General features: G+C 48.0%; 2 protein-coding genes across 11 annotated transcripts in view; both read left to right on the top strand.

Annotated features, from left to right (window-relative positions):
• The window catches only part of lmo7a (LIM domain 7a), a 32359-nt gene extending 9184 nt beyond the window's left edge, over window positions 1-23175 (top strand). The window contains exons 3-27 of one of the 10 annotated variants that reach the window (XM_068702123.1): window positions 190-303; window positions 1292-1511; window positions 2240-2489; window positions 7055-7084; window positions 7914-8028; window positions 8830-8966; window positions 9471-10161; window positions 10594-10884; window positions 11277-11391; window positions 12335-12496; window positions 13459-13637; window positions 13742-13805; window positions 14095-14151; window positions 15264-15289; window positions 15618-15725; window positions 16964-17050; window positions 17462-17895; window positions 18090-18137; window positions 19455-19510; window positions 19710-19868; window positions 20191-20380; window positions 20615-20944; window positions 21651-21759; window positions 22276-22378; window positions 22461-23175. In XM_068702123.1, coding sequence (XP_068558224.1) covers window positions 2278-2489; window positions 7055-7084; window positions 7914-8028; window positions 8830-8966; window positions 9471-10161; window positions 10594-10884; window positions 11277-11391; window positions 12335-12496; window positions 13459-13637; window positions 13742-13805; window positions 14095-14151; window positions 15264-15289; window positions 15618-15725; window positions 16964-17050; window positions 17462-17895; window positions 18090-18137; window positions 19455-19510; window positions 19710-19868; window positions 20191-20380; window positions 20615-20944; window positions 21651-21759; window positions 22276-22378; window positions 22461-22483 — 3726 coding nt within the window. In that variant the 5' untranslated portion in view covers window positions 190-303; window positions 1292-1511; window positions 2240-2277 and the 3' untranslated portion in view covers window positions 22484-23175. Of the gene's footprint in view, window positions 1-189; window positions 304-1291; window positions 1512-2239; window positions 2490-7054; window positions 7085-7913; window positions 8029-8829; window positions 8967-9470; window positions 10162-10593; window positions 10885-11276; window positions 11392-12334; window positions 12497-13458; window positions 13638-13741; window positions 13806-14094; window positions 14152-14393; window positions 14436-15263; window positions 15290-15617; window positions 15726-16963; window positions 17051-17461; window positions 17896-18089; window positions 18138-19454; window positions 19511-19709; window positions 19869-20190; window positions 20381-20614; window positions 20945-21650; window positions 21760-22275; window positions 22379-22460 lie in introns of those variants that run through there. The other 9 variants (XM_068702121.1, XM_068702116.1, XM_068702117.1 and 6 more) reach the window with 9 other exon arrangements.
• LOC137866309 (LIM domain only protein 7-like) lies at window positions 2496-6160 on the top strand. The gene is made up of 4 exons (XM_068702126.1): window positions 2496-3029; window positions 3481-3804; window positions 4191-4337; window positions 4766-6160. Exons 1-4 carry the CDS (start codon window positions 2665-2667, stop codon window positions 5568-5570), a joined length of 1641 nt encoding a protein of 546 aa, XP_068558227.1. The 5' UTR covers window positions 2496-2664; the 3' UTR covers window positions 5571-6160.
• Window positions 23176-25391: the final 2216 nt, after the last annotated feature.

Raw genomic sequence — 25391 nt, 5'->3', positions numbered from 1 at the left:
GCAATATAGCGATGACTGCTTCAGTGCAGCACATTTACCTGACCCGGCCCGACACACAAACACCAACAGAGTATTCTGGATGAGCCTGGAAACAAGAGCAGTGATATCACCTGGCACAGAGCATTGGTGGGCTGGGGTCAATGTAGAGCTCCAATCTGATGATCCAAACTGTTTCTTCTTCTTCTCCAGGTGCTGATCACCATTTACTGGCTTGGTAGAAGAGCTCAGTGTGACCGTTTCTATGATGGACCCTGCCTGAATTTGAAGGCGTTCGAGGGCTTACTGGGCACAGCGCTATACAAGGTAAAACAGTGGATAGTCGTCCCATTGCTCACTCTTAAGCTGTCTTATCCGCGTCGTCATGAAACAAAAGCTTCATTTTCTCGTGGAAACCACATCAATCGTGAAGAAAATCCTCTTTCACAGCCACTGCCCAGTACGTTTCTGTATCCTCCCCCGGTATGTACGCCATGTGTGGAGGAATGGCTGTGAAAAGGTCGAGAGGCCTCGGATCGCTGGCCTCTAAAACCAAAAGCTACGTTAAGTCATAAACGACCCGGTCCATTGACTCTGCTATTTCAAATCTTGTTTACAGCACGGTCGCACAGTCGGCTCATATTTGCAGGTGAAAATAGCTGCTTCTTCTCTTTGAAGGAGCCCGTTTCCTGCCCCCCCCCCCCGCTCATTCCAGTGTTGAATTTGGCACTTTGCTCTCACATAGATTTAAAGGCGACGGTGCGTTAGTCCCGTATAATTTAGACCTGCAGGGGTTTTCAATAATAGCAGTCGGTTACCGCGCCGTCTTGTACGTTTAGCCATGGTAATCCAAGTTCAGTGGCGCGGGTTAAGGCCGGGTTTAGTTTGTGGACTCGTGTTGTCTGGTAGGATTTGGTGGATTACAGATCTGGAAAGCCATTTTCAAGTTTTGGCTTGTTCGCAGCCACGCTGGTTAAAGTGGCTCCGGGGCATGCTTATGTGTTCAAGAGCCATCAGAAATGTCTTCAGGCGGTAAGCAGTCATCAACGGCACGCGGTGCACGGCACCATTTGTTTTGACGGAGACGGCACTGAATGCACCGTCTCTTATGGACAGTACTGGAGCGTTTCCAGTCCCTCAGTGTGCAGGAACGAGAGGCCAGACAGCGCAGACCTCTAACGCACCACACACACACTGCTGAGCTAAATATTGTAATTGGCAGCCTATTATCTGACCGTGTGTGTGTGTGTGTGTGTGTGTGTGTGTGTGTGTGTGTGTGTGTGTGTGTGTGTGTGTGTGTGTGTGTATATGAAAGGCTCTGCAAGAATCGTCCGGTCAGAAAGGCGGCAACGTCAGAGACAGCGGTTTTGGAGACAGCTGGTGCTCAGAGCGAGAGGAGCTCTTCCAACTGAGAGAGGGAGGAGGAGAAGGAGGAGGAGGCCACAGGAGAGACGACTCCCTGGACAGCTTGGACTCTTTGGGCTCCCGACCCCAGAGCATCTCATCTGACACCACTCTTAAAGGCAGCAGCGAGGGTAAGAGACCTCATGTCTTTTGCATCGCTACACAAACATAATCTGAATCTTCTGTTCTTCACCTCTTTCTTTTTTTAATCTAAAGCTGACTTTTAAGAGGTCAGAGCATGTTTGTTTTGTTGTGTCTTATCCCCATCATATCCTAGCTGCAGATTGTCATTTAAGTGTTCAGACTTTCTCAAATTTCATCTTTGTTCAATCCAGAACTTCAAGTATTTCTGAACTGGAAAGCTATGCTGCATCGGAGCCAGAAAGTTGCCTCCCATTAGTGAAAACAAACACCTATTGCCATCTAGTGGTGTGCTCCTGAAAGTGAATGTTTTCTGTGAGAAAAGCGCCCAAAGAAGGAGATGTATAACAACGCCAAAAGCCCGTCTGCAATCTTGTTTCATGACAGAAAAAGTAGCATGCTTTGAGAAGTTGAAGTAGTGGTCAGTGATCTCAGAGTGCCCCCCCCCCCCCCCCCCCCCCCCTCCACACGCTGTAGGACAGGGAAGTGAGACATTCCACAGCGGCTTGTAAATGAGGAGGCCTCCGTTCCCCACCCTGCACCCCTCTGTTACTCCTCCAGAGTCACGCCAGAACACACAACACGATCCCCCTCGCTCTTTTCTCTCCTCTCACCTCATTTCTCCTTTTGTTTTACTTCTCCTCGTCTCCTCCGTTTATTCTCCCACTTTATTTCTTTATTTCCCACAATCACATTTTTTAACCCGTCTCTGCCCCAGGTTGTTGCAGCGACACCGAGGCCGACTCCGTCCTCAGGATGGCCGAGAACAAGAGCGGTCTCAGTTACCGCCGGTCAGTAACCCTCACGCCCAAGGCCAGCTCCCAGTTCAACCAGTTCCTGCCCACTAAAGACAAACCCCCGGCCTACGTGCCCGCTCCGCTGAGGAAGAAGCGGGCCGAGCGCAACGAGGACAGCAGGCGCAGCTGGGCCAACCCCACGTACGTGGAGGAGGAAGCCACGCTCACCAGGTACTGTGACACACACCAGTGAATGCTTTGATTGTGTTTTGAAGGTGCTGTTTCATTGGATTCCTCTTTATTTCCTTAAAAGCGAAGTAACACCAAGTGTTCGCACCCAAAGTTCTGTGCTTCAAAGTTGACCCTGTCTCCTCTCCCGTCACGTGGGTGATTGTGGTTGTGTTGAATGGTCGGCGTTGGTTGTGTACCGGTGTTGTCTTTCATTTTCCCGTGGAACGGCGACCTCAGTGAAACAAGGATTTCCTCCGACGGCCAGGCGAGCCAGAGCGCCTCGCCGGCGCCTCACCTGCAGTGGGCCTACGAGTACGAGAGCGGCAGCGACTCGGACGCGGACCGACCGGACCCGGACCTCGTTCTGGACGACCTGGCCAGCAGACGCTTCCACAGCCCCTCCCCGGCTCCTCCCACCAACTTTGCCGTGCCCGTCAGTCCCCTGGTGGCGGGACGGGCGCCTGGGGCCAGCGGGGGCCCCTGGCCTAAGGTCTCTATGACTCCCAATGTTGCCCCTCAACAGAATGTGACCGGCCTCAGGTCAGAGAACATGAAGCAACTGTGTGACTTTGATGTGCCTGCCTGATGAGAGAGAACTAGAGCGCTTCTCTTACCCTCAGTTTGCATGGTTGATTGTAACCATGAGCAACACCCTTGGTTGTAGTGTGCTGCCTCTAACAGAGCTCTGAACTCGCCTGAAAGTTGGTTTCTGTTTGACTTGTTTTGAGATTTCTTTGCTGCAGCACGTCCTTTTTTTTTTTTGCGTCTCCTGAATTTGATGAGCTTGGAGGAGTGATTTGGCGACTTTAACTCCTCAAATCAATTTTTTGCCTCTTTTACAGCTTTGGTTTTTGAGCTTGCGTTTGGTTTGCTAATCCTTGCGTCATCTCGTTTGAGGTTGTTTGGCAACTCTTTGCGTGACTGGCGTGCTGTGCCGCTGCCCGAAAATAGCCCTTATTGACACGTGTGATTGGCTGTCTCCCTCGAGCAGCAGCGGCGTCAACAGTGGGGGCGTGCGGCCCCCCCGGCAGGGCGCCGTGAGGGTGGACCACCGCCGGCCCATGTCCGCGGACAGCCTGTTCAGGGAGATTTACTACGACTCCGAGGACGAGGACGAGGACGACGAGGTGGGCTACGCTGACCCCGTCCAGGACGACCTCTACTCCCGCAAGATGGGCGTCAATCCCCAGCCAGCGGCCAAAGTGTATGACAAGTTCTTGCCAAAGTTCTGGACGCCCGAAGAAGATGTTCACATACAGAAGATCAAACTGGGCTCTCAGAGTAGACCCTGGTACAAGAAGATGCAAGGCTTCAGGTGTGTGAGGATGTTGAAATCAAGCATGGAATTCTCTCATATATATATATATATATATATATATACCTACTTTATTATATTTTACAGAGTAGCAATACGGATAAAATGCATTCCCATCTTCTTGCACAATCTTTTTTTTTTCTTTTCCACCAGACACTTTTCAATATTGCATGCCAATTTCACCTTTTTAGATCCTAAGATTCTGTCATTCACTGCATTTCCTGTACAGATTCCTCCCACTTACTTTTCCTTTCTCCTCTCCTGCCATCACCTCCTATCCCCCCCCCCCCCCCCCCCCTCCCCTCCTCCCTTTTACTCTCTCTGCTCCTATTCTCCCTTTCTCTTCGTTCACCCCCCCCCCCCCCCCCCGCCGTCCTCGGCTGTAGCTATAAGAAGTCGGGCTCTTCGTCGGACGATTCCGACTGTGACGTCAGCCCTTGGCTCTCCTCTGCCCGCTCTCCCTCCGGCCCCTCCCCCTCTCACCCCCACACGCGCGAGGCCTCGGCTCGCGCCGCCCTCGTTGTGGGGAAAAGGTCCATACAGCTGCATGATTGTGACGATGACGGGATGTTTTAGAGCATCCCGATTTCAAAAGAAGGAATATGATCGGCCCCTGTTGGGCCTGACGACCTGCTTTCTAATATACTAATGATAATAAATACTGTCGAGGTTGCCCTAACACGCTTTATAAAGCACTTCGCTTGCACTGACCTTTGTAGGAAATACGCTGTAACTCAGCATTATGCTATTTTGATTAGTCTATTCCAGTGATGGCACTTAGCGTCGCAGTTTTATTTAACACCAGAGTGATCCTGATTTGATCAACCTCTGTTTGAATCAAATAGCAGCACTATGGCAGCGTGATGTATCTCTTCCTCCTTTTCTTGCTCTTTGATCCAGTTCACATGCATGCACTCATCACCTCTCTGTCCTTCTCTCTCCTTCTGCCCAACCCCTGCAGTCCTCGCATTCAAGCACACACTCTCCCACAGCTCCCCGAGATACAACCCCCCTTGTTAATGACCCCCCCTCTGGCGTTTGCCCCAGTGGACCCCGCCTCGGGGCCCAGACTGGTCAAATGTGAGCGGTGGCCCCTCCTGGGGCGCCAAGACCCCCGCGAGCCCCCGGACCCCTTCGATTATGAGAGCATTTGCCCCGACCTGGAGAACGACGACATGTTCGCCAGGCGGACCCTGGCCTTCCAGTCCAACGCGGACATGGCCATGATAAAGACCCAGCTGTCGGCCAACCGCCGTCCCTACTCGTCAGAGCCGCAGCTCAACATCGTCACCCAGCGACACGGCGGCTCCGGCGACGATGAGAACCACTACCCCGATATCGAGCAGGACGACGTGGTCTATCGCAAGGAGAAAACCCAGCAGGCTCAGCAACAGCGGCCTCTCTCGGGAGCACCGGACAACTACACCCCCATGCCGGTCCCGGAGCCGTGGGCTCTGCCTCCCGATCTCAAGGCCAGACTCCTGTGCCCCCCGTGTCCTCTGACCCAGGAGGCGGCAGCACACGAACCGAATCAGGCTGGGAAGGAGGCGCGTCCTAAAACGGATGACATGCTCGTCCGGAAACTCTGTTCCGATCAGAGCCGGAGCTCACAGGGAGGCCCGTCGGCCAGTCAGATGGGGCCCTCGGTGCCGTCCTCCTGCAGCGAAGGCGACCTGCAGAGAATGCAGGAGATCAGGGACGCCAGTCGGCTGAGATACAAGAAGAGGCTCATGGTGGAGAGGCTGGCTGCTCTGAAGTTGATCTGAAGACAGATCACGCCTGGTAGTTCCTCCTGACTTTGTAGAATGTGAAAACTCATTAGTGCCATTTCAGAATATTTTCTTTCAGATAGTGAAGTGGTCCAGACTGCATGTCGATCCAACTTGTAAGTGACTGGTCTGAAGCCCATCTCTTGCCTTCAGCATTCACTGGGTCAGTTGCACAAACTGCAACGAAGGCACGTCTGACCTTTTCCCTGTTTTAAATGTTTGTTGTTACCTCAAAATTGAAAGTCTTTTTCGAGTCAATAAGAAACTGCAGTCAAAGTCCCGACGACATCGGTTGTGGTTTTTCTGCATGATGGCGGTATGGTTCATGTTACCGTAGCGACGCGCGGTGCGTACATGCTGAGTGGATGGGGAGACTGTGCATGGAAACCTACCACTACTGTGTTTTTGAAGTGTGATTATTGAACAAAGCGACACTATCAATATTGTTTGGTACATCTTGAGCTCTGTTAAAACAGACCCGAGTTCTGCATTTAGTCTTTGGTTTTGTTTTCCTGTCAGACCGAGTTTGCCTGTGAATGGAAAAAAAAAAAAAATACAAGCTTAATAAAGAAAATAAGAGACTTTCATGCTCTCGTGATGGAATGCGTGGCCGTTTGTTGACCTCACCTAACACCTACAGTAGCACGGACCTGTCCAGAGGTCAGCGTTGTTTTCCTCAGGAGAGGGAACTTCACACTGACGCGTGAAGCTCCAGGTCCAGCAGCACGAGAGTGCGGAAAGGCCGGAGCCTGAGTAATGTCCGAACCCAGCGTCCTGAACACGCTCACGGCACCGAGCTGGGCCGATTAGAAATGCGGTCGCGTCTGTTGAGCCTGTAGAAATTCCCCACGGCTCCGAGAGAAGATGCGACTCGCGGACTCCATGGTAACCTGGACACAAATCTGCACGGCAGCGTTTGCACACGGCACACACACACACAAGCACGCACAAAGCAACCATTTCACCTGAGTCAAGGCCATCTGGATTTACTTCACTTCCATATGTTAAAGCTGCGTTACCGGTGACATCATGTTGGAGTCTCCAGCATTGTTTAGAGAGACATGCATGTCTGCACAACTCCCCATACAAATGTCAGGGAAAGGAAAGTTGATACCGTGCTGTAAGCCCACTGTGGACACACCTTTAAAGGGACAGTTCAGCCCAGAATCAAAGATGATTTAGGCTGTAGTGCAAGTAAGAAGAACAATATGTATCTTTGACTTTGTAATACAGGTAAGAATAAAAATATGTATCTTTGATTTTGGGGTGAACTGTACTTTTAAACTTTAACGTCTTCGGTGTATGAAGTGAAAAACCAGCCGAGTCATATTTTAGCTGGGTTCACACACATTTGTGGCCCCACACCAGCTGGTGGGGGATGATCGCGGCTCTTGACCGGGCCACTCTCACACCCTCGCTGTCGAAGGCTCCCTCCACAGAAATGTGACTTTGTTTGTGTTTGGCTCTCTCCGGTTCCCCAGACAGCAGCAGGCGCAAGAGAGTATCGACGGGTGAGTTGATGCGGGCTCCCAGGAATGTGGCACGTTTGCATTCACTCTGGCCCCCCCCCCCATGCAGTTGTACCTCGCTTGCTAGCCCCCCCCCCCCCCTTGCTTTTGTGCTGCTGCTCTCACTCACCGGCTGCTAAATGCTGACACACAACACAGTGCATTGTTTGGCACGGGGCCAAGTTCAGGGGCGTGTATGTGGGGTGATGTGGGGTGGGGGGGGTGGGGGGGGGGGGGGGGGGGTTGCTCCACAAAGCTCTATTGACAAAGCAACAAAGTGAAAAGATGCACACAGTAGCAATACGCTGGGTCATCCAGCTAAACTCCAGCGTGTCCCAGTGGGAGCTCTCACTGAGCTGGTGTGTCCACGCCGTCAGAGTGTGAGACGCCTGTACGTCTCGGCAGCTAAGAGAGGACAAAGAGTGCGTTTTTCTGAAGGCTGTGAGTGACTCTGCTCATTTTTGCATGACGGCGGAGCGCTGTGATACATGTCACTAACCCACTGAGCTTACATCAGCTCCAGCGTTTATTTTATTGTGTGCTGTGTTTGCAAACTAACACCTGGTTACAGGTTAAAGGTCTAATCCGACTTATTTTCAGCATCCAAACATATGGACGGGAGGTAAAAGGTGGAAATTATTTTGACTTGAATTTTTTTTTTTTTTACTGTTTATTTGACAGTAATGCATGCAATCTTTGCTAACTTTTTTTTTTTTGTTACCTTGTAAAGCTTCTACCGGGATATGCAAACTAAGGCCATCCACCTCTCACTTGAGCTGCCGATGCTCGGGGACTTTCTTTTGAAAACTCTCTTAACTCTTTCTGTCCACAGGAGTAAATCAGCAAGCGATATCCAGGTGGACCCCAACATCATCCGGCAGGCTCGCTACGAGGATCTGCAGAAGCACCGCGAGCAGATAAAGGAGACTGAGGATCAGTGGCAGGATGTGAGTAACTAATATGTCTGCTGCTCCGCTGACGCTCGCGGTCCGCCATCCCTACATTCTTGTAGGAAAGCGTAGGAAAGAAGTGAAACGTGAGCACTTGATCTGAAGGATCCGTGCGGCAATCAGGAGAGCAGGTGTTGTGGTGCAGACTGTGGCCTGCAGGGTGGAAAGAGATCTGCTCAGATATAGACGCCAGAGACGGAGGCTGACACTGATTGGTGCAGCGCTGCCCTCTGGCTATGGACTGTCCTCATTTCCAAATCAGTGTTTGTGGCAGGAAACACCACTTCCTGTAAATACGATATGATTCATATGGGACCGTTTTTAGGATGTAATATGGACAGATGATGTAAAGCTGACTTGAGGGTACAGGTTAATCCTGGAAAATGATTTTCAAAGGGCAGCGGTGCTCCAATTTGAAACACCATCAATGCATCACAAGCGCTCATTTTGTAGGTGGATTAAAAAGTTATCCGTGTTTGTGTGACTTGCTGTGACAGTCAGCAGTCTGATTGGTGTCATTGGCAATATAATGGAGTCTTAAAGCTGCATTTAGGTCACACAGTCCCCAATACACAGGGGAGGTGAGCCGGGAGGAGCCAACAGCACACAAATAGAACACCTTCAAATGTAGCCCATTCTGGGTGGGTTTTTTTTTTTGGTCTTTCTCTCTCCTTCTCAACTTCCCTCCCTTCCAGCTGTACAGTCAGCCACGCAACACAACCGCTCTGCTTTTATGCAGATCTAAATTTGAACTGTTGCAAAAATGGTGCATGAGGGCTTCCTTTTTCTCCTCTGCAGGACCTGAGCAAATGGAAGAACCGGCGCAGGAGTGTCAACTCTGATATCGTGAAGAAGAAAGAGGAGAGGGAGAAGATAGAGCTGAGCACGTCCAGCAGCAGGAGATCCAGGACCTTCAAGGAGATGCAAGAGGAGAGGTGAGAGAAAACACCTTGATCAGACACTGCTTCACTCTTATCGGTAGATTGATGTTTTCATTTTCTTATCCTGGTTTTTTACCAAAAAAAAAAGCATCACCTGCTTAATTTGTTCCTCTTCTACACCTTTTTTTTTTTACCCTCGGAGGGGGATCCTTTGCTGAGGTAATAGAATTAAAGGTGTGCATGAGAAGTTTTGGGCTGTTAAACGCAGAGACTAGAGGATCGTTTGTGCAGGAGTGAATGAGGAGACTCTGTAATTGTGCCTTCAGTCAGTGTGAAAGTGTAATCCAATCACGGCTTACAATCTGCCTCCCCCTTCTTTGCCCCACCCCTCTTTTCAACCCTTTTATTTTCCTCCCTCACTCACTCCCCTTCCTGTCACTTGTTACCCTTCATCTTCCTAAATTGCACCCCTTTCCACCCTCCTCTTTGATTTCACCCATCTCTTCCTATTCTCCCTCCTCACCCCGTCCCCCTTCTGCTCCTGTGTCCGGTCCTCAGAGAAAATAAAGGAAAGAACAGCGTTGGTGGTCGCATTGGATCTCTGTCTTACCTGGACAGCGAAGACGTATTTGACAAACCCGTCATTTCTCCTCGTACCCGAACCCTCCCCGCCAGGAGCTACACCATTGACACTCCTTACTATTCTTCTGAATCCCCCGAGCCTCCTCTGAAAGAGGACGAACCCCCCTCCGCCTCCCCGGCTACCGGCAGGGCCGCTTCCCCTCCCACCTCACAGGGAGTTGACACTGTGGACAGTCCTGCTGGCAGCGACGCCACCACCACCAGCACCATCACTCCCACCAGCCGCAGCTTTTTCCGCAGGTCCCAGTCTCCGGCAGCAGCAGCAGCACCTTCGCAGAGTTCAGTCTCAGAACGCGCCGCCACAGTCAAGGCAGTGGAGACAGCGGCCGCCGTCTCCTCTTCGAGCTCCCTGCAAAAGTTGTCCGAGCCGAGGCGTCCATTGTCGGGAGCGCAGACTGAGGCGGGGGCCCCCTCCTCCGGTTCTCTGTACAAACGACAACCACAGCCCGGCTCAATGGAACCCAAGCCTCCCGGGGTGTCTCGGGTTTCTGCCTCCCTCCCCAGGAGCTACCAGAGACCGGATAGCGCACGTCTGACCTCGGTTGTCGCGCCACGGCCCTTTGGGACCCAGTCGTCCCGCCTCACTTCTCTTCCCCGACCCTTTACAGTGAGTACTTGATCATTCTAAATACAAACTACCAGTGCAGCACAAGGGGCCTGAAGGACATCTAGAGGGTTTGTTTGGCAGTGAGAAATCTTTTGGCTTGTTGTTCAGGTGTTTTGAGGGCATCAATGTTACCCAAGAGTCCGATCTGATTACTGTACTGTATGAATAATAGATGAAGCTACTGTTTCTATAATGCTAACTCAGCTGCCAGAGCTGCTATTTTAGGCCTCCATCACATTCATTACTGTCACAGTTTCATCAGATCAGTTAGTGACTTTCAGGTAAAGATTATGAAACAGTTTCACACTCAGTTAGAGAGTTGACGACACATTCCCTCCATTATTAGTTTATAATCAGCATTTTATGAATGGCCCCGTGTTGTTTGAGACTCAAAGTGTGCGTCCTTTGACAATCCACATTCACCTTGGACAGGTGGACGGCCCCCAGAAGCGCGTCAACGGCGACGCCGTCGATTCCAAGAAGTCGGCGGTGCCGAGCCGCTATCACCAGTTCATGACCTCTGAGGACGAGCATCAGTCTCAGTCCAGCTCGACCCACAGCACCGAGGACGAGGAGGAGGAGGAGGAGGAGGAGGAGGAGGAGGAGGACAAGGACAAGACCACGACGAAGAGCGTCACCTCTACTCAAATCGTCTCACCCGTCCCTCCTCAGGTCAAGACCGAAGTCCCACTCAGTCCTGTTCCAGCCAAAGAAACCAGCCAGGTACTCACGTTACCTGCTGTGGATGAAACCGATCAGCTGGTATATTGACGAGTGGTGATTGTTAAACACATTTTATGACCGTGGATGTGAACAGTCACTGAATGGCTTTCTGGCAAATAAGTAGTGAATCCAAATGCGTCATTAAATCAAGGGTTAGCAATAGAAAGATGCAACCCAGAAATGAAAGAATAGCAACAGGTTGGCATTTAATCAACAGCCATGAATGATTAATGCAAGGCTTTCTTGCCAAAGCAGACCTGTTTACATTCAACACAACGATCTCCACAGCGGTGGAAAGTCAGCACCACATTTCTTTAATCGGTGCCGGGTTTTTCTTTGTGTGTTTTGAGTTCACCTCTACTCACCTGTGTTTGCTCTGTTTGGTTTTCAAGGAGAACTACTGTGAGATGCGGATCAGCCTGAACCAGAAGCCCAACAGCAGCACAGACTTTGGCTTCCAGGCGGCGTGGGACTCGACAGGAGCTCGCGTCACGTCCATCCAGCGAGGTAACAGCAGAGCTGTACCTTCAAACAAACAGGATATAAGCTTTATTCACCTGCCAGTATAATGCGTGCCCTTGAGCCAAACTGGCAGCCTTAAACTCACAACATTCCCAGTGGTTTAAAGAAATAAAAGATTAAACGGTTGTATCTCACCTGATGTAGTCACAGATACAGTAATATTGGAAAGCAGTGCCCAGGCGCTGATATATACGACAGCCAGGCACTGCTGGATGGTTGTCAGCAGGTTTTCAAGTCCATTGCAGTGGCGTTGCCAGACCTATGTAGGGCAGCGTCTATCTGGGTCAGATCTGCTGGGTCTGAGCCTCTCTTTCTTTCTTCGGAGCTTTCTCCACCTTCGCTCGTTTCCTATTTGATTTAGTGACGTTTCACTAATACTCGTAACACCCCGCATCAGTAGTCGAGCTCTGTCTCACCAGTTTCAACCTACAATCTACTTGTCGCGATGCGTCGTGCTTTGTTTCGTATTTGTAAGGACAACGCACATGAATCACCATGTCTATAAATGTGAACCAGCTGGATGATTGTTTAGCTGCAGTCCTTTGGTGAGATGTTTCAAAATCCAGTTAAGTGACAGGTTAAGAAAAGCAAACATAAAGCGCTAAAAATGACAACAAATGCATGCATAAGCAGGAAGACGCAACAGTACAATGACCTCATTCACGGCTCTGCACATTGAGCCGGGCTGTAAATGAGCCATACTGTTATTAACCACGTCCTGCACGCATGAGCCATGCAGAGCAACGCAAAGACATACAGTACAATGTGCACAACCGATAGTATTAATAGAGTTAGTTGGTAGAAATATCAACATATGTAATATATGTTCTGTCTTGTTTCACTTGGCGGTAGTGAAAAGTCAAGATGATGATACTGCTGCTTTGTGCAAGCATGATAGCTCTAATGAGTAATCCTGTGTCTGGTGCAGGCAGCCCGGCAGAGATGTGCCAGCTTCAGGCCGGGGACGAGGTGCTGACGGTGAATGGGCACAAGGTGGCAGAAATGAGCTACATCGACTGGAAGTCCTGCATGGAGGAGGCTCTGCAGGAGGGCAGTCTGATCATGGATATACGCCATCACGGCAGGAACAGTGAGTCATGTGAACGCTGTGTGTCTGAGCGTGCGTGTGTGTGTGTGTGTCTGTGTGTGTGTGTGTGTGTGTGTGTGCGTGTGTGTGTGTTTGTTTGTTTGAGGGAGATTGAATTGAACCATTTTAAGGGTCACATTCCTGGACTGACAGCGCTGCTTATGCCGCTTGCGTTGCTAAACAGTTTTGACACTTTAAATTGGTCCGTAAACTATTGTGAAATCATCCATGAATGATATCATGACAGCTGAGCGGTGAAGGACCTGTAATGTTTTGTTTTTTTCTCATCTGACGAGGGAAGACTGTTTTGATTTCTACTTCTTGGTTTTTCTTCCTGTCTGCATTTTTCTTGTCCGTTTTTTACCTCTTTATTCCTACTAGTTGTTTCTTCTTCTTCTTCTTCTTCTTCTTCTTCTTCTGTCTCATCAGCATTCCTCTCTGTACAGTGTTTTCTCTTGTGGAGACTTAACCCATCTCAGGGTCCACGGCCCCCTGAGTGTGCTGTTTGCACAGTGTTAGTGTAACAGGCTTACTTGTTCCAACTACGTCAGTGTCTCCTTCCAAACAAATAATAATGAACCACCCAGAGTAGCTGACTTCAACTAACAGCCAGTACTTGTTGAAATAGTTTGGTGAAGCCCAGTGGTTGTGAGCCTGTTAGAAGCACTGTGTGGGTATATGAAGGCTTTAATAGGCTGCATGGCTGGGGAAGGTTTCTCTGTCACACCCTGCTGCTCTCTGTAATAACACCATAACAGCAACCTTGTCCCCTGCTTCATAGCGTTCTTTATGTAAATAGACACTTCGCTGTCAAATGTTGGGTTTCACGTACACAAATACCTAACGACTACTACTGCGCACACACATATATATACATACATACACAGAATACGTGGCTTTATGTGCAAAAACACACATCCTATTTTTTTTATTTTTTTTTTTGCCATTGCATTGTCTGCATGCAGACTGGGACAGAGATCAACCTCCCATGCCATTTAAAAGCCATAAGACCATCAATCTGACCGGTATGGATCATCCGATACTTCTAGGTTCTCCCGACGCCAACGCGTCCAGCCTGGATTTCACCTCGCGCGCCTCCATGGAAAAGCTGCCCCCCGAAGAGGCCCCCGCCCACCCAGTCCCCGTAAGTGACCCGGAATGAACTCTCTCAGGTTTTGATCAAGTTTTATTTTTGTATTGTGGGCCCTTCTAATGAGCGGGCGCCCCGCCGTGTCTCCCCCCCTGCAGGACCTGGCTTCAAACACAGTTAATGGAGGTTTCCGTGAGCAGGCGGTGACCATGAGGAGCAAAGGTAAAGAGCAGAGCACACCATCAGAAAGGTTCTACAATTGATCTTGGCAACTATTTCTGTGCTGAATAGAGAATCGCACCGATTGGGGTGGATATCTTAGCAAACACTGGACCGTTGTGGTTATTGATGGACATTTACTGTGTTGTGTAACAAAAAGATGTGACATTATGTGCAACGTATTATTGTGATACAGCTTAAAGCAACGTGTGCTGTGTGTGTATTGGTAATGTAAGATGGTATATCTCCTCTACTCTGCCTCACTGTATCCTGTTTTCCATCTCTCATGTAGAGTCAGAACCCATATCTTTGAAAAACTTAAAACGGAGGTCAGAGTTTTTTGAAAAAGGTAAAAAAAAAGAAGAAGAAAAAAGAAGCACTGACCAAATCGGGGGCGGGGTGGTTCTTAATGATCATAATGACTTCTCTGTGATTTGGTGGCTGGGTTCTCTGTGCTGTTGTCTCTCAGCTTCCCGATGGATTTGTGCATGTTTCTCGTCGGTCACGACCTCATGCTCAATTGATAAGTTGCATTATCGATTGATTGTGAGCATATATGTATTTGTGCTGTGCCCCCTTCCCCTCCTTCAGGTGTCTCGGGGTCCCGTGTCAGTGCGCTGGTCTACCTCTGTGGTAAACAGGGTTGAGTGTGCAGTGACCTCCTCACCTTCGCTTGGTACAAGCTGGGACTCTGACATGCTTTTCAAACCGAGGGAGCCTGGTGGAGTCAAATCAAGGAATCATTTTCTGATAAAAATGCGCAACTTCTTGTCTTTTTGGAGGGAAGAAGAGGCCGTGTATAAATGAAAAGAAAAATGTAAAACAGTATAAAAGTAGCAGATCCAGCTCCAAAGGCCGGACAGCATGTCAGACGCTTTGCCAGCGTACCGACCACAAACACAAACCTGCCGTGTTTCTGGTGTCTTTTTCGAACGCTCCAGGTTTTAACACATGGTTACACTTTTCACTTTGCTGCGCATGCAGTTGAAAGCATTCCCGTTGCTCCCTTGGCCTGCATGTATCGAACCGTACGTTAGCCTTTCAGACTGGCTGCGCTGTACGTGTGTCTGCATGCTGCTCACACGTGTGTGTGTGTGTGTGTGTGTGTGTTTTTCTTCCAGTTTGTTTGGTCTTGTTGTCCTCACAATCAGTTTATTGATTTTCCTATTCAGAACCTATTGGGCCTGACGTCCAATTTAAATGTCAACCATGTGGCTGATCTTGGATTGAGAGAATCAATAAGTCCTAGCGGGTGAAAGTTAACCGTTGTTGCACGGTGGGCTTGTTGAAAACGTAATTTACTGTTTGACATTTTCAATGAAGACTTGCCGTTTGAAAATGTAATAAGCCTGTCAACTTTGCGATTGCTACAGTATATTGCCTCAGGGTTAACTTCTTTGCTATTGCTCTGCCTGTGCATGCCAGAAGTACTGACTCGATGCTTTTTCTTTTCTTTTCAAGGAGGATCAGAGTCTGCAATGCCAGATGTGAGTAGTCTCAGAGGGCTGTTTCTGTCTCTTTTGTTGTGTTTTCTATTATAGCAGGAAAACATCTTTAAATGCACAGTTATTGCAAAGTATAGACCCTTTATTAAGACTCTCAAATTCTTAATAAAAAATGTGATGGGATTGCAGGGAGCTTTCCTTTTTATGAGTTCGATCAAAGACTCAAGGGTCTAATGATAAGCATGTAATGTAAATTGTACAAACTGTCTGTAGTTCATTAAAAGTGACTTGACAGTAGCACAAAGTCAGTGAGGAGGTCATGCCGACGTGATGCCGTCTTATTCCACGTGCCGTTCTTCTCCGCCTGCAGATACCCGTTCCTTCGATCACCCCGTCCTCCAGCCGCTGGTCTTGGGACCCAGAAGAGGAGCGCAAAAGACAAGAGAAATGGCTCAAGGAGCAGGAGTGCGTCCTACAGGTACATAAGGGCACACTCGAGTAGCGCATATAACTGGGACATGTCCTAACAATGGGCCTTGAACTTTGACCGTCTTGCTGGATAAATGTGACCGGATGCAGCAGTAGGACGTTTTTTTTGGCGTGCTGCATTTGACATGCTGGGTATTGAGACGTACTACATAGCGTACTACATAGTATGGTAGTATGGGTGTAACGCAGGGTAATAAATCAGCCCTGCAGTCAAGGTTACAATGTTCAGGATTCATTGGAAGTGTACTAGAGAGGGGTTGATTCTGCAGTTTGTGGTGCTGTTAAAATGTATTGTGTTATTTTAAGAAAGCAACAATTCAGATGAATCACAACGCGATGAAATAAACACTCAAGGAGGTAGATAAGAAAATGCAATTAAAGCCATACAGACTGAAGACAATTGAGTCAAAAATAAATCTGAGAAATTTTTATTTGCTATTTTTTTTTTTTTAATTTACTATGTGTATCTGTGTGAGACAATTATCAATTTCCTTGACTTTTTTTTCTGATTCTAAGACTAGGCCCAAATTCCAATTTGAATTGAAAATACACAATATTCTAATATTTGGTGCCCACCTCTCAGTAAAGAACATTACAATTCAACAGCGCCAAAACCGGCACCCGCTAGAATGACCACGAAAGTGAACACTATAGCCTTCACAAAGGCAGGATGAGCTGCAGGACTGGTGTGTTAGACTGCATCAGTACCAGCTAGGTGTGCCTTTAGTCCATCAAAGCAGACTGCTCCTAATGGGCTCAAGACAGAAAACTTAACAGAGTGCTCCGGCAGCCGAAAGTAAGGCATCTGTCGAGTATCCGACTTAAATGCAGTAGAACCCTGTCAAAACAGCTTCTCTGAGGGTCTATTTCTGGATGGAGATCAAAGGTGTCCAAGCAGAGCCGCTGTAGCCGCGCAGGCTTGTTACTCCTCCAGTGTTGTTCCCTGTTGGATTATACGGCCTGATTTCATGATGTGCCAGTGAGACTTCCCGCCCTGGGCAAGCTTTAGGTTTATCAACTTTTCAGGATGGTTAGATAACATGTTGGTGAGCCTAGAATTACCTGAATACAATACAGCGACACTGTAGCTTTTATTTGAATTTGCTTTTTCCTCCCAATGTACTGAGCAGTATGTATTTCTTTCATTGTCTTTGTGCTGAGGTGAGTGTTTGCATGTGTGTCATTTCATTTGGATGAACTTTCTCTCCCTGCTTTTTTTTCTTCCAGGAGAAATATAAGCGCGACCACGAGAAGCTGCAGGAGGAGTGGCTCAAGGATCAGGAGGAGGTTGCCAAGAGCGCTGACCAACAAGAGGTGACAAAAGGATTTCATTTGTATAAATTAAAGCTTAATAGTTGAAACAGCCCCGAGGGTATTAAAAGGGGACAATACGTTCTGACATCTGAATGTATTCTAAGACATTTTCTTTGTTTGTTGATGAAAATTGCATTCATTATTCAGCAGTTACGTGGCTTGGGGCTTTTTTTTAAATGCAGCGTTCTTTTCCCATAGAGTGAGAGCAGAACAACGTCTTGTCGTGTGGATATTCACACAGGACACACAACATGTGTGGTTATGTTTTTCCGGCTTATAGTTTTGCAACAAAAACTCCCCATTGATTGGAATTTCAAAACACGAGTTCCTCCTGGAGGGTGATAAAGTTCACGCTAATGCCATCGTGGTTTGAACGCTTCCTCTTTTCCCGTCCTCCCTTCTCTCTTGCAGCCGGTGAGCCTGGAGGTGAGCAGAGGCGGCGGCGGCGGCCCACTCTCGGCCCTCTCTCCCGTCGGCCAGCCCCCCGCTCCTCCGTGGGAGGAGCAGGAGAGAAAGCGGAAGGAGGAACAGGAGCGCCAAAGGCAGGCGGAGGAGAGGAGGAAGAGGGACGAGGAGGAGCGCGAGCTGCGGCGGCTCCGGGAGGAGAGGGAGACAAAAGAGAGGCAGGAGGAGGAGGAGAGGAAGAGGAGGATGGAGGAGGAGCTGTTGTGGCAGAGGAAGAGGGAGGAGGAGAGGGAGGAGGAGAGGAGGCGGCAGGAAGCTGCGGAGCAGCAGCGGAGGGAGCGTGAGAGAGCCTTGGTAGAGCAGCAGCAGCAGCAGCGCAGGGAGCGTGAGAGAGCCTTGGTAGAGCAGCAGCAGCAGCAGCAGCAGCAGCAGCAGCAGTGGTCAGTAGAGCCTCTGCTCCTTCTGCTCCCCTCACACGCCTCATCCGTCCATCATGTGGATAATAACACGGTTGACATAACCTGCTTTGTTGCCCGTGCATTAACATAACTAACGTGTCTGCATGTGCTTTGTCCTCCACCTTTGTGCCGTAACCCTCGCCCCACCTCTCCCCGCACACTCCCCAACACCAAAGGGCCTCCGGCTTTGCCAGTGCGCCGCCGTCACTGTCCTTTACAGACAGGTCAGTGCAGCGGGGATTGTGTTTGCATCTGCAGTCACAAGATAATGCTGCTTTCTGTATGCAGCTAATCAGCTTTTGGCACCAATAAAACCCGCTCGGCTTATTCCCAATTTGATAAGTAATAATACTACGAATAATGATTGAAATGCCTCACAATGATTACAATTCACGTTATAGTATTTCAAGATAATGAGTTGAATAGGTTGGATGGGCAACACTTTATTGAATGCCCCCCAATTAAGTATATGAACAACTAATAAATAGTTGTTGGCAAATAGGTTATTAAAGCCTTATAACTCCTCCCGTGGGCACCCATGAAGGTCCCTGTATGAACACATAATTAAGGATAATATGTTAAAAAGCAGCTGTAATAATATACAATATGTCTTCACAGAAGAAGTGTATAAGTACTTACACCAGTGCAAAAATAATTATAGCAATACAAGTAAGATCAATATAGTAAAATAAGTAAAACTAGAATAGAAAAAGTAAATTATAACGAGATAAGAATACAAATATAAAGTGTGTAAGAACTAATAACAGCAGTGCCTTTAAATTGTGTTATAAAGCATCCGTTAAATGTTTGTATACTGCTTATAAATATGAAATAGGGGGATTTCAGGTGTAATCGGTAGCATTTGAATTGTAAATGAATAAGTGTTGCTTTCACGTTAGCTTCTCCAGCTTTTCAGCTGCAACTTCACCTTTTTCTGAGTTTATATAATTCTCTGCACAGGAGTCATCTTCTGCAACACATTCTGTTCTTGCCTGAATTGCACCCAACCTGCCAAAACGGTGTCTCACGAGCACAAAATCCTGCCAAACACCAACACCAGTTTCTATCAAACGAGAACAATTTGTTATTCACCTTAAAACACACACACACCAGGTGATCATTAGACGCCACGTACGTCTCTGGAGCAGTAATCATGCTTTTTTGTTATATTTTCAACACATTTCTCAGTAATGAACAGAGCTGACACATATGAAAGCCTGTGTGTGTGTGTGTCCAGGTGCTCGCTGCATTGATTCTTGCTGGCTCCATTCATACTGAATTCATTCAAACAATCTCTCTTCATATAGACGCTCATGAAATTGGAAAACCTCCAGCAGGTGTGTTCTCTGTCTCCAGCTGGGAGTGACCTGTGCTGTCTGCAATCAGCACTTTCCTCATACAACCATTCTTTCACCGTCAAAATAGTTGAACTGGTATTTTATGGTGGTAACAATAAGGTTATAAAACCCGTGGCTTAGTGTGGCTCCTTTTCTTCTTCTTCTTATATATTTAAATAACAGTTATTTTCTTTTATTTGACAGGACGAAATCTAAATCATCTCCCCAGCTTGATGAAGAGGAAAAGCCTCTGAGAAAAGGTCAGTTTTCTTTTAAATGAAGGTATTCTCCGTCATTGTAGTTTATATTTAATGAAAAGTGATGGATTGTGAATGCAACAGCAATATAAGAGCTTAGTTTCTACTTCACGCTAGTTGTTTTAAAACTTTAGAAAATATAACTAAAAGCAACGCATGCGCCGTGCCGTTGCACATGCGTTTGGGCCGTGCGCTACTGCAGGTGCATTTGTGCAGCCGGGCGGCATGGTTCACCGGCTGCTGCAGGAGCAGGCGAGGAGCGAGGGCGACAAAGAGGCCCGGAGTCAGTGGGCGGCGTCCGATCTGGAGATGGAGAGGAGGAACATCCTCAACGCCATGAGATACAGAGAGCCAGAGAGAGGTGGGCTCGGCCCTCCACCCCGCCGAACCTACAAAATCAAAAAGCTACAGCTGTTTGATTAACAGCTGACCAATCAAATGGGGCATCAATCAGTCAGCCAATCGCAAAAAAAACCAATGAACTCATTGATTGCCTGGCGATTTCTCATGTGCGTTAAATTTCATTGCACTTAAAAACAACGGTCCGATCCGACCGGACCTCATCACAGCCTCATTGTTTCTGACCCGTCCTCGTCGCCAGTCGTGATCTATGACGTCTATGATGATGATGATGATGATGATGTAATGTTGGGGCCCCCCCCCCCTCTCCTCTCTGGGCGCAGTGACGGGCAGCGGGGCCGGTGAGAAGAAGGGTCAGCAGTCGGCGTCGCAGGCGGAGCTGGAGCGCCAGCAGATCCTGAACGAGATGAAGAAGAAGACTCCGCTGCTGATGGACAAAAGCTGGATCCGCCAGCGCTCCTCCACCACCACCGCCGCCACCACCAATGAGTCCGACGTGCCGCCCATGCGCAGGTACGGTCTGCTTAGAGTGAAACAATCTCATCTCTGTTGTGTGATGGTGGTGGCTGGCTTTTCACCCTAACTAATATCCTGTGTTAAAACATTTACTAGTCTGGCTACTCTGACTTTATCTTGGCGAATTTGATCGGACCAGATATTCTAAAACCACAGGTTCAGTTAGTAGCCAGACTTTTTAAATGCCTCTAACGGGCTAATGTGGGTGTGGCGTGGGTGTGGCCTTTGCAGAGGCGAGTCTCTCGACAACTTGGACGCCTCCTACAACTCCTGGCGCTCGTCGTGGACGCCCAGAAGCAACTCTCTCGCCCAAAGCTACGTTCGGCCTAACTCGGCGCTCTCCGGCAACGCTTCCTTTTACGGTGGCAGGTCGTCGGGGGCCCAGCGGCCCGTTTCCTCCGCCCTGCCTTCCTCCTACTCCATGGGCTCCCTGCGAGCCGGGGCGGGAACCCCCTCGTCCCCTTGGTCCCGGCAGTCGCCGTCCCCCTCGCCGTCCTCTCCGTCACCCGCCACCTCCCCAGAGCCCACGTCTGAGGCAGGCGGCCCTCAGCAGCGGACCAGGTAAATATCAACAGTGCTGCTTCCGCTTAACACCCCCAACAACTAACCTCTCACTGGTGTACTGGGTCATCTTCCAGGTGGTGTTGATAAACCATGACTTTGGATGGGGAGTGGTGGCAAAGGGCAACTGAAGCTCAACTTTCACTTGTTCTGCGTATGAACCTGATATGATACGTTGTTGTATATGATATTGTTTTATTTGTCGCTCACCCTCTTTGTTCACAGCTGGCAGGTGAATCCTGCTGTACACTCCTTTTTTAATGTTTTTTTTTTTTTTTACAGATTCCCTGTTTAATTCCACTGTCAATATTTTAAGAGATAAGCAAAAATGTCCCGATATTCTTTTGCCAAATTGTTTCCGTGCCAAAAGTATAAATGATAAAGGTGATTTGTATAGGTGAATAAAGCATTAAAGTAATGAAAAACGCAAAAACATTATTCAATATTTTACAGAATGTTGTGGTCATGGAGGTGCTCCTGCTCCAGTTTGGCAGGGGACGTGATTGGCCCTCATCCAAGATAATTATTTAACAAAAAAGGCCAATATTGACCATTAGCAAACAAGCCATCTATCAGTTTAACAGTTGTATAGTGTGAACATGTGTTGTGTGTGCGTGTGTGTGTGTGTGTGCGTGTGCGTATGCATACATGCGTTGTGCACGTGTGCTCGGCTCTCAAAGTCACAGCTGTGCGTTCTGTAATCCAGGTCAGTGAGTGGCAGGAAAATCTGTACGTTCTGTGACACCCCGCTGGGAAAGGGAGCGGCCATGATCATCGAGTCCCTCGGGCTCTGTTATCATTTGGGCTGCTTTAAGGTGAGAGCTGGGCCACGTGTCGGGCCCCCCCCTCCCCCCCCTTACCCCGGAGCACACCGTCAACACACCTCGGCCTCGATTCCTCCAAACTCCTCCTTTCTTTTACGACTAACCTGGTAAATCCTGGTGAACCTCCAGGTCCTGATCTCTTTCACAGCTTGAGCAAAGTAGTATGTTCTGTGCCAAAACCCTGCAGGACGAACTAATCGACCTCCCCCTCTCTTTGTCTCTCTCTCTCTTTTCTTTTTGTTTTCTTACCAACGCTTAATTGTTGATCATCCCTTGAACTCTGGTCTTCACTCGAGCTCGGTCTCCTGCATCTGAACAGTGATCCATCTCAATCTTTGACTCTCGTTTATCCTTTTCACTCCATTTCTCTCTCTCCGGTCATACAATCAAGGGGCGTCTTGTCTGTCCTCATCCCTCCACCTTTTGGACTTGGGACACTGTAGCCTATAGCTTTTAACCAGCGGTTGAGCAGCTCTCTAACTCTTACCCTTTCTTAAACTCCCTCAGTGCATCGACTGCAAGTGTGACCTCGGAGGGTCGGCAGCCGGCGCCGAGGTCAGAATACGGAACAAGCAGCTCTTCTGCAACACCTGCTACGTGCGATTCAAAGGTGAGCGCGCGCGAATCAACGTGACGAGCGCGACGTCGTGTTGGTCTCCCGCTCTCTAACGCTGCTGTTTGTTGTCTCCCAGCTGGCCAGCCAACCACTATGTGACGCGACTGTACTGCAGCAGATTGACGAAGAGACTACATGTGACAACAACCCCTGAGCGTTAATGTGTGCAGCGAAGCCACTGCAAACAGCCGGGGACACCCGGTGTGGACACACTTCCATTTATGGCGACAGAAATTCCCCGGTTGACTCGAATTATATTCCGTTTTATTTTTTATTTCCAGTGTGTGATTGAGAGGGTGAGCTTGCAAAGAAGTTATCTACTTTAACGTGTCTATATCTTATTAAGTATTACAGTTGTACAAAATGTAAGGGTTCTGCATGCATCCGCAAGTTTTTTTTTTAAATGTTTTAGCCACGAAACTAGTCAAAGCGCTAAACTGTCGATAAGATTATTGAGGCAGATCTTTGTGATCTCGAGAGATATTTCGAGGTTTCAGTCTCGTCTCGCTTCTTCTTTTTTTCCTCCGAGTCTTGTGGTATTAACAGGTCTCTCGACCACTGTATTCTCGTCACGTCTGTGTGCCTTTTCATTGGTGGGATTAGCAATTAAGATCATTAGGATCCTTTCGAAGCATATTTAAAAAGCGTCTGCTTTGGATAGCACTTGTTTGGAGTTTTCACTGATGGACGGAGGAATTGTACAAACAAGCAGGTTTCCATGTGAAGAATATATCGAACTAAATGGATCGAGGCAAACCGTAACATTTGTAAATAAAATGACTAAATGCTCATCTCGTGTGCTTTTTGTTGACTGTTTTTTCCCCCCCAGAGGTGAAATTGCATAATTCCTTGTAATTATATCCCAGTACATGATGCAAGGCTTCTCCCTGCCTTCCTAATCAGAAACCATTAGACTCATCTTTCTCCGTCCGGCCCTCTCGTTCTCCGTCTCTCTGTAGTGCCACAGTCATAATGAAAAGAATTTCAATGAGCCTTTTTGTGCGTAGGGTTCAGAGGACCTGCCTGCTCTGTGCTCTCTGAAGCCAATTTGTCATGCATATTTAATTCGGTACACACGCAATATATTTGATTACTCTTTGATACGCTATTTTCTCAACGTTTTCTGTCATTTTGGCTGTTTCGCGATACCATATCTGCATAAACACGTTGAATATTCATACGAGCGGGGTCGCTCTTGATTGCGCAGTCCTGCAGCTTCCCCGAATGCATTTCAGCAGTGAGGTACCAAACTGTCCTCATTCCCCAACAGATGTAAATAAACTCACTCGAAGTGATATGCTGTGTGGAAATAAGTTGGGCCGAGCATAAATTGCCTCTGTATTCTTCAGGACGGCACAAACGGCCCCTGGAGGCTGATGCTTCTTGGCTTCTCTCGCTGGAGAGAGATATTTTAATCCTCTTGCTTAGAAAACCAGCAGAGCCTGAATGGAGAGGCGCAGAGTCTAATGGATGAGAAATATAACATAGAAAACCGTCCATCTTTTTCCTCCACAGCCAAGGCCGAAACCAGGCCTTTGTGGAAGGCTTTGACGGGGAGAATCCAGTGACTTGTGTGTGTGTGTGTGTGTGTGTGTGTGTGTGTGTGTGTGTGTGTGTGTGTGTGTGTGTGTGTGTGTCTGTGTGAAGACATAGAACACAGATGGAAGAGCTCCGTTGTTGCTTGCTCTTCCCATCCATCAAAAAAAAAAACGGATATCCAACTAGAACAACTCTTTCTTTAAATGCCCTCCTGCTGGAATTTTTCACACAAATTCAGCAGGAGATTTCCTGCTCGTGGATGATTCTTCCCCTCACAATCAACACACAAGAGTCCATTTCCACACCGGAGGCTTAAAGCTTAGGTGTAGCCCGGACTCGCCAGAAGGGGACACTGTGATACAAGATTTTTAAGAGATCCTTCAGCTGCAGCTGGATGGTAACTGCTGCTGTTCACACAAGACGGAGAAGTCCTGTGTCCTTTGAATTTAGCCACAGTAACTTATAGGCATAATGCCGTATGGAATATAGTAGTACGATTTTGTGGTTTAGTTTGTAAATGAATAAGTGACATGGTAGCTCTGCCGTCACACTGGGACAATCTGTGCTTTCTTCATTCTTCAGTATATTTGAACTCCGTCTGGACCCAGTCCATTTTGTTCTTTGTTTGTTTGTTTGAGTTTGAACGCGAGCAGCACCTCCTGCCATGTGCCACCGTGAGGAGGGACGCGTGTTCACACTTCAGAGAAGCCATCAGGCACTAATTCACCTGCAGCTTGAACCAATGCTATAATTAGTTAGTGAATGCAGACACTGTTTCACCAGACCTGTTGCCATGGCTTGCAGGCACCATGCTTACGAAAAAAAAAAAAAAAGAAAGGAAAAAGATGCCATAAAATCAAGCAACGACAGGGATTAAATGAAATGGACTGAGACTGTTCCCCGTCCATGGGAGGACGGTACTGTCAGCGGAGAGCCTTTAACAGAGAGTGTTCCACATGACAGCATATTCATTAACATAACAGTGGTTGTGATGCATTCATGACAACTGTGATAACTTTTGCAATTACAGCTCTCAGGGCTTAATGATGACTGAGCTGGATTTAATTTCACACATGTATGCAAATAAATGGAAATAATAATAAAAGTGTTGAAGCTGAATATGGTGTGAAGATACAGTACATTGTATTAGAGTAAATGCGCAATATCTTGTGGAGTATATTCAGTAGTGTACAGTGCTATTAAGAGCTGTATAGATTTTTTGCTCAGCAGCGTGTAATCCATATCACGGTTCAGGGTTTATTTTGATTCTGCATATGGTCGATCTTTAACCTAAAAGGTTTTCCATTAAAGACATCGTCGTATCTCTCAGGTCCTGTTTGTGCATGCACTACTTTGTATTTCAGTGGATGCACTCTGATTACCAGGGTCATCTGTTTCATTTATGTTGGCGCTACCTGCAGTGAATATGTTAAATAAGGTACAAACAGTAGGTTGCTTGCCGGTTCCT

This window comes from Cebidichthys violaceus, unplaced genomic scaffold (genome assembly GCF_023349555.1).
Source record: "Cebidichthys violaceus isolate CVI_PGR_0920_01 unplaced genomic scaffold, fCebVio1.0.p SCAF_80, whole genome shotgun sequence".
Taxonomy (NCBI): Eukaryota; Metazoa; Chordata; class Actinopteri; order Perciformes; family Stichaeidae; genus Cebidichthys; species Cebidichthys violaceus.
This window is presented reverse-complemented; position numbering and strand designations above follow the sequence as displayed.